Source organism: Silurus meridionalis, chromosome 17 (assembly GCF_014805685.1).
Source record: "Silurus meridionalis isolate SWU-2019-XX chromosome 17, ASM1480568v1, whole genome shotgun sequence".
NCBI classification, from domain to species: Eukaryota; Metazoa; Chordata; class Actinopteri; order Siluriformes; family Siluridae; genus Silurus; species Silurus meridionalis.
In genome coordinates this window covers 17,048,671-17,057,272 of record NC_060900.1, presented here as the reverse complement: position 1 = coordinate 17,057,272, position 8,602 = coordinate 17,048,671, and the positions used below count along the sequence as shown (strand labels likewise).

The 8,602-nt window shown below is 40.0% G+C and overlaps 1 protein-coding gene across 8 annotated transcripts; it reads left to right on the top strand.

Annotated features, from left to right (window-relative positions):
* The first annotated feature begins 97 nt into the window (after positions 1-97).
* nfyal (nuclear transcription factor Y, alpha, like) lies at positions 98-8,379 on the top strand. Of its 8 annotated transcripts, none has more exons than XM_046871849.1 (9): positions 98-252; positions 906-996; positions 2,150-2,236; positions 3,807-3,953; positions 4,094-4,225; positions 4,343-4,439; positions 5,577-5,731; positions 6,078-6,254; positions 6,404-7,332. In XM_046871849.1, exons 2-9 carry the CDS (start codon positions 919-921, stop codon positions 6,599-6,601), a joined length of 1,071 nt encoding a protein of 356 aa, XP_046727805.1. In that variant the 5' UTR covers positions 98-252; positions 906-918; the 3' UTR covers positions 6,602-7,332. The 8 variants fall into 8 exon arrangements, with proteins under 8 accessions (XP_046727805.1, XP_046727809.1, XP_046727807.1 ...); XM_046871851.1 differs by having other exon boundaries at positions 251-387; XM_046871850.1 differs by lacking the exon at positions 98-252 and adding an exon at positions 260-460.
* The last annotated feature ends 223 nt before the right edge of the window (positions 8,380-8,602 follow it).

The following is an 8,602-nucleotide window of genomic DNA, read 5'->3' as shown; positions in this document are numbered from 1 at the left end:
CCTCCCCCGTATTCATATGAGCTCTGATTGGCTTACAGTAGAAGGTTTTCTGTACTACGATTGGCTCAAGACATCTCTAATAGGAGAACAGCCAATCCTGATTTAGAAGGCGGGATTTGTTTGGAAAGCGTTTCAGGTTCCTTCTGCATGACCAACGCGTGTACGCCATTTTGTGTGCGCGAGCGGAGGTGATTGGATTTCTGAGCTCGGCGCTGGAGCCAATCAGAAGGGAACCGGACAAGCTGAGAAACGGTAAAGAGTGCGTGGCTCGAGGCGAATGGTGCTTCACAACACCGATTGGTTTGTCAATGACCAACCAAATGACTAACTCGACATAAATACAGAAATCAAATCGCGAACGTGGGGACGGAGCGGAGCGGCCCGGCGGTGAGCGGCTGTGGGGGGAAAAGGAGGCCGCTGATGTTAGAGCTTCTAACTCGGGACAAAGGAGTTAGCTTCTGTATGTAGTGTAGTTTCTGTGTACCTAACTAGCAAAGAGAAAACCAGTTAGTACTGAACAGTGCCTTTAAATTCTTTACTGCAATTACTCCATCGGAATCAATAAAGTGTCTGTCTGTTTGTCTGTAACATACAGTAAGATTTGTAGTGTCGCTTGTACAAATAGACTTCTATAACGTTTTCTTTTTTTTTTCTACTACTTTCACAAAAATAATCAGCAAAAATAAAGCGATAAAGTCTATAACGAGCTCCATGAGGTAAATAGAGTCATAGCTTTTACTACCTCGAGACCTTATACGACCCCTTTAGGGCCTCATACACGAACACACGCCCTCAGCTGAAACCTGACTGAGATCTGGACAGTTGATCGTTATTCACTGTGTTCATAATAAAAAGTCTGCATACATCCCATAATGAGTGCATTAAATAAGTGTCTTCTGCTGCAGATCGGTGAAGAACATGGAGCAGTACACCTCCACGAGCAGCGGCGAGCAGATCGTTGTACAGGCAGCAGCAAATGGACAGATCCAGCAGCAGGTAAGCAGAAGGTCCACCTGAGATGTTAATGTCCATGTAAAAAAGAAGTAGTAGGACAAACTGACAAACCAAAAATGTACTCCTATCCGATCAACTTAACATTGGCATTGAGATTTTGATTGTTTCGCCTCATGAAAAAATCAGCAGAGTCAAACTTCAGTGGATTTGAGTTAACTGTCAAATCAAGTTTTCACAAATACAGCACTTGAGGTTGGTCCGTACCTGCCAACTTTCCCCACAATTTATCATCAGAGCAAAGAATGTTATCCCACCAAAATAATTTAAGTTCCAAATCTGACACTTTATATTAGTTATATTGGTTTTTTTGCACTGGAGAAGGTTTTCATTATTCCTCTTCCAGGTTGGCAGGTTCATATCAACCCTGGTGCATCTCCAGATCATGATCACGGGTGCTTTAGTTCAACATACCCTCAGTGAGCACTTTATAAGGAACATTTTTACATGTTTAAGATTGCTGACAGAGGAAGACCATGTTGGGTTCCACTTTTGTCAGCCAAGAACAGAAAGCTGAGGCTGCTGTTGGCACTGGATCACCAACTGTGTTCAAATGTAAAGAATGTAGCCTGATCTGATTCATTTCTGAGTTCTGCTGAGGCTCACAGATGGCAGGGTCAGAATTTGGCTTTAACGACATGAATCAGTCTGGCCTTGTGTCAACAGTCCAGACTGGTGGAGGCAGTCTAACGATAAGGGGAATATTAATAACAATCAATCATCACTTGAATTTGAGAATTGTGGTTGGCCATGTGCATCTCTTCATAGCCACAGTTCTTTTTTTTTTTTTTTTTAGCCTTCAGCATGATATTGCACCACTGATTTCATAAACATAAGTTTAGTGTTTGGTGGTTAATTCGTTTGGTAGGAGTAGGAGGGAAAATTGCACTATAATACAATCATCTCAACACGGACCGGAATCTCATAGGAATGTCTCCAATGTCTATGCAGAATTGAGCCAAGTATTACTATTAGTAATGTTCCTATTGAACTGCTCAGGGATTTTGCATAGCAAATATGTGTTTGCACCCAAGACATTAATCCACTAGCATACCTCTTAACCAGAGCAAATCTAGTTTGTAGTCCTGATGAACCAGGTGCAAGAAGTGAATCCAGAGTGATCTGGGTTTATTTACAGACACAGGGCACAGTCACAGCTGTACAGCTGCAGACCGAAGCGCCCGTCGCTACAGCAGCCGGTCAGCAAGTGCAGACGCTCCAGGTAGTTGTAAGAAATCCAAGCTCGTTCTCTTCACCATGTTGCATGCAGCTTGTGTCCGTGTCGCTGTGTGCTGATCAGCATGCCTCAACACTGTTCATAACTTTGATAAGTGTTTATTTTGTGTTATATGACAGCATTGGGGGAGTGGTAGCTCAGTGGTTAAGGTGCTGAGTTACTGATCGGAAGGTTAGGGGATCAAGCCCCGGTATCGCCAAGCTGCCACTCTCGGGCCCTTGAGCAAGGCCCTTAACCCTCTGTGCTCCAGGGGAGCTGTTTCAAGGCCGACCCTGCACTCTGACCCCAGTTTCCAAGCAAGCTGGGATACGCAAAGACAAATTTCACTGTGCTCTAATGTATATGTGACAAATAAATAAAGGCTATAAGGCTATTTACTGATGTTGAGAAAAGTGGTTGATTGAGTTTTCTATAAGGACTGCTCTGGTAAAAATGCTGGCTGTGATCACAGAATAATTGCATTAATGTACACGCAACGTTTTTGTTTCTGTAAAAACAGGGTACGACCAATGCTCCACATCCTAAACAGACAGTATGTGCAGGAAATAGGTAAAACAGATTACTGAGTAATGTAGAATTGATTATATGGTTAAGTTTTTGTAAGTGGATGTTTAACATTGGAGTGTCAGTGCTTTGTAACAATCAGACTTATTTTTACTATTCTTGTGCTTTTTTTGAAGTGTAACGCGCTGTTTGAAGAGTTACTAATTTAATGAGAAGAAAAAAAATGAGTTAATGGGAAGAATGACTGTTTATTGTTGAGCTGACTTGTTCTGCAGATGTAGTATAACATTAAACAATACACCAGTTTGGTAACTTTGTGGCTAATTAGAATCCTGCGATTGTATGAAATTCCGTGTTTTATTCTTCACCCCAAAAACGGCGCTCTCTGGAAACTCTGCCTTGATCCGTTGTGAGGAAAATCATGTTTTTTTTGGGCATCATGTGGCTTTTCTGCGTAGGACAAAAAGAAGCCTCCCCCTTTCACTCTTTTATAGAAAGCCTTTATATGTTTGCAGCACATTGCATGATGCTTTCACTTCAAATAAGTTATAATAAAGATCCTAGTATTTGTCAGAATGCTGTATTAGAGTAGAATGTTATATCTATCTTTTACCGCAAACTTGTGTTGAATGCGTCATCTTAAGCATGTTCTAATATTGACCATGTTTGTCCTAAACATGTGAACAGTGCAGTCCTTCATTACCCACCTATTTGTTCTTCTGCTTTAAGCCGATGCATCATGTTTGCATTTACTTAGTTGAGGAGGGAGAAGAAAAAAAAAACGAATGCTTTCCAGCACGGGTCCTGGAGTTCTGTTTATTTTTGTTATATATATATATATATATATATATATATATATAATATATTCTTTGCTGATTAATTAGACTAAACCATAAAAAATGCCAGACACTCCAGAACCAGAGTTGTGAACCTCTATGATGCGTCATTGTCCTTGCAATGCAAAGCCCATATATGTCTTGGTCGTTTGCATGAAAAAGTCTCTTTATCTATAGTACAGCACAAAACTTACTGTGCTGCTTGTGCCTGTGTATAGGTCCAAGGCCAACCACTTATGGTGCAGGTGAGTGGAGGTCAACTGATCACCTCCTCAGGGCAGCCAATCATGGTACAGGCCATGTCTGGAGGCCAGGGCCAGACCATTATGCAGGTGCCTGTGTCTGGAGCACAGGGATTGCAACAGGTAAGATCATATCAAGATTATTTCACAATAAGATTATTATTTAGTTTGTATGTTTGCAGAATTCTTCCAGCACAACAGCGTTTAAAAAGTCATAACACAATTGTTAAAGTATCCCCTGCTTTGTTCTTATTGCTGCACAGATCCAGTTAGTGCAGCCAGGCCAGATCCAGCTGCAGGGAGGGCAGACGCTGCAGCTGCAGGGGCAGCAGGGCCAGACCCAGCAGATCATCATCCAGCAGCCCCAGACTGCTATTACAGCAGGACAGAATCAGGTCAGACATTCACTCTTTGTGTTTTACTGTCTTAACTTTCTGAAATGTTTTTGTTAGAAACTAAGTGGTAATAGTCTTGTGAATTAAAATGTGTGTTTCATATCTGTGACATTACAGCAGATCACAGTTCAGGGCCAGCAAGTTGCTCAGACTGCTGAAGGCCAGACAATTGTGTACCAGCCTGTGAATGCAGATGGCACTGTGCTCCAACAGGGTATGTTCTCATGCCCTTTCTCTCTCTCGCTCGCTCGCTCACAGTGTGTGTCTGTGTGTTTTTTTTTCTCTTTTGTCCTCTCAGTGGGTATGTGTTGTAAGTGCTGGAGCTACTTGAATTTCATTTACTGCCTGTTAAACAATCTGTGTAAATTAGTTACAAATTAAGTGAGCCCTTGATGTTGATGAGCCTGTGGCAGTTTGCGCTTCATTTTATTATTAGTCTGCTTGCCAGTCCCATTAGGCCTGGCATATGAAATTAGTCTGTCAGATGGGTTAAAGATTAATTTGAACAGTTTTTATTCCTGATATTCCTCAGATCCCTTTTGTTCATGCTCTGTTTCTTTATATTTGCATTTCGTCAGTCGCCGTTTGCTTTAAAGGATTGTTATCCTCTAGTGAAAATACTTGTGTGGTAAAGTCTGTGATGAATCTTTGCTGCTCACTTTTGATTTGATTGTTTTGAAGAATGATCACTAACGGCTAATTTCGGTGGAGGGTTTAAGAAAAATAACAAGCATACTATAAAGCATGAGGTCATCTTATATATATGAGTAGTAATATGTGTGACCCTAACAGAGTATACACGCTACCTACCTTATGAACGAGTAACGTCCTGAACGACCGTTCCTACCAGGAATTAGTTTACAAGTTGTTACTGTGTTCGTTATTGACTACACATATCTCCTAATGATGTACCAATATGCTATGAATACTATCGAATAAACAATAAAATATACAAAAACTAATAAAAAAATACTGTGTACAAAATTTTGTATTAATGATTGGAAAAAAAAAAAAAAAAAAAAAAAAACAGTTCACTTAAAAAAAAAAATGGACCTGCTCTAGTCCAGTGCACATCATGTAGACTCATTACAGTTGATGACTAGCTAGCTCTAGCGGCTCTCCTCTGTTTGGAGGGTTTTTTTTTTTCGATTCGATCCAATTTCACTTTGAGGACAGGTTTTGTTTTTCGTATCCGCCAACGTTCGTAAAGTGAATGTCCGAAAAGTATGGAACGTCTGTAGTACTAATGACCTATTACTCCATTATTTAGTTTGGTTTTTATGTTTATTAAAATTAAATAAGGAATAATTACTTTGAATGCTAACGTTGATGTTTACCTTCATTACCTCAGGAATGATCACAATCCCTGCAGGCACACTGTCTGGAACACAGATCGTTCAGGCAGCAGGGGGCGCCAACACTTCAACCACCAACAGTGGCCAAGGCACAGTTACAGTCACACTGCCAGTGTCTGGCAATGTGGTTAGCGCAGGAGGAATGGTCATGGTAAGTCCTGAAACACATGTATTTATTGCTCCCAACACTGCTTTCTTTAGTTCTTTTATTTTTTGGGGAATTTCACTGGTTAATCAGCATACCGTGATGGCTGAAAGTAAGCCCATCACCGAATCCTCACTGTGTGCTGAAACTTGAGAGTAACCATTCAAATGATGTAAATGTGAAATGAGCATGAAAGCATGCTGAGCTTCTTCTAACAGATTATGCACACAGCTGATCAGTGGGTGTCATTGCCATAAGGTTGTGCTCCCTCACCCGTCCTTGCCAAAATTCTGGGGGGGGGATCCTTTTTCCCGGTAAACATGTTTGTGGCTTGTTTGGGCTTGTGTGTCAGATGATGCCAGGTGGAGGAGGCACAGTACCCACCATCCAAAGGATCCCTCTGCCTGGTGCTGAGATGCTGGAAGAGGAGCCACTCTATGTCAATGCCAAACAGTACCACCGCATCCTGAAAAGAAGACAAGCTCGTGCTAAACTGGAGGCTGAGGGCAAAATTCCCAAAGAGAGGAGAGTAAGTGGCTAATAATCGTAATATAATGTGTACACAAGGTTTGTTACTACACTGTCTAGCTGTAATAATTGTTCTGTAATGCTCAGACACTTTGCTCCAAATGATAAACCCAAGCCTGCTTGACCTAATTCTTTCTCTTCTTCTTGCAGAAATACCTTCACGAGTCACGACACAGGCACGCCATGCAGAGAAAGCGGGGCGATGGAGGCCGCTTCTTTTCTCCCAAGGAAAAAGAAGAAATGGCTCTAATGCAGGTGAGGCGACAGGAACAGGCCGGAGTCAAACAGGAAGATTTCCACAGAGCAAGCTCACACTGGCTACCTGAGCACAACATGTCTCTTGCTTAGCTGCTGTTCTCTGCTCTCATTGGCTGCCGAGCACTCCTCTCGCCTTGCTTATGCACTCATCGGACAACACTGTGTCCACCTCCATCTCTTTTGATTAGCTGAAACATCGCTTTTCCTAAGTGTTTTTCACCGGTGCTTTTGTGCATGTGTGTTTTGTTGCTTCATCAGCAGTTTAAAACCAGACATTTTAAATGAAATCTAAAGCCGGGAGAACTTATTGTACATACTGGTGAAATAAGGTTCTAGCCAGCTTTGTAGCAGCCAAGGGCATGCAGTCCTCTTCCAATCATTCTTTACATCTGTGCTTTTAAATACAGTGTTTATGATGAGATTGTTTAAGAAAGGAAAACACTTAGCAATTAGGAGCATTTTGCATTAGCAATAAAATTATATGCTGACATTAAATATCAGATATGTTATTTGGAATATCAAAATAGGTGCTTAAATACTTTGAGATGTTTTTGTATTAAAGCATCTGGAATCGTGTTACCTTTTATTTAAAAAAAAAAAAAGTCAGATTTACCAATTACTGCTGCATTCCTCTGTTTTATTTCGTTCATTTTTGTGAGCATTCTCTTCATATGTTTTTTGCTTTGTACACTTTGCTTATGCTCATTTTTTTTGTTTTTGTTGCCATGTGCTGTGATTTTATCCTTTTTTAAATAAATGACAGCAGTAAAATGTTCAACAACTTCTTTTGGCTTCACATAAAACTCATTGTTCCTTCGTGTCGTTGCGTTCTGTTGTCTCACCTCCTGTTCATTCATTTTCCGCTCATTAACAGCAACCTATAAAAAATTTATACTCCCTTTCCAAAATTGCTCAGTGTTTAATTAGTGAATTTATTAATTACCACGTGTAATTATTTAGGATGTGCTCGCCATTTCGCACACAGCTGTGTGTTCATGTATACTGGTTTGTCTTAGCGTTTTTGTATGTAATAATGTATCCAACTGATCACACAAACCTCCTTCCTTCTTTGTAGGAGCAGCAGGAGCAGAATCAGGCAACAGAAGAGACAGTGACCCAGATAATACGGGTATCGTAGCAGCAAACGGCATCTAAAAAAAAAAATGAAGAGCACTTCTTAATGCAACTGTAGAGCAACAGGGCGATACAGTGTCTCTCGCATCCCTTCGGTTTTGCCATTAACACTAGTGAAGAGCATACATTTTTTAAAAAAAAATTTTAAGGTTAGTGAACATATTTTGCTGTTCTTGAAAAGTGTGAGGTGAATATAGGGACACGAGTTTATGTAATGTGACTTCTTCCTGTTAAACCATCAAGCAAGTCTGTGTGGAGTTCTATAATTGTGCTTTTCGGCATAGTTTTAAATGTAACGATGGTGAATCTGTAATGTAGTGTTTTTTTTATTTTATTATTATTATTATTATTTTTTTTAATCCTTAGTGGAAGATCAAATTTATCCTGTATTAACTGAAACTTGTAGAGTAGTTGGCGAAGAATTTAGCAAATTAGTCTATTCATTGCGGGATTTCTGATTCGGCGGTTCTCACCCGTGTACATAATTGCTTGTAATGTGAAGACTTTGTAACTTTGAAATTTTGATATTACCAGGATTTGTAATCTGAGAAACCTCTTTTGTAGTGGCTGTGTTAGCCAGTATGCCTGCGCTACCAGTATGTCTTCCCTTTTTACACACACACACAAAAAAAAAAGACCTTGTTGGCAGGCAAATGTGTATATATACTTTTATTAAACACTAAAGTCTTTTCAGATAATGCAGTTTTGATTAAATTATGCAGTGGCACATTGCATATTCTGTGTAATCATTTTATTGATATATAATTTTCATTTTATTTTATTTTCTTTTGCATTGTTGAAGGCTATAAATGATCTTAATTCTGTTAAGTTGAGTTCTGTATTTTAATTAGTTTAATTCTGTGGACCGAAATCAGAAATTTTAGTTCACTAATGTGTGCACTGGTTTCTTCACATTACTTCACAGGAATGTGGTGTTTTTAATTTCCCCTATATCTG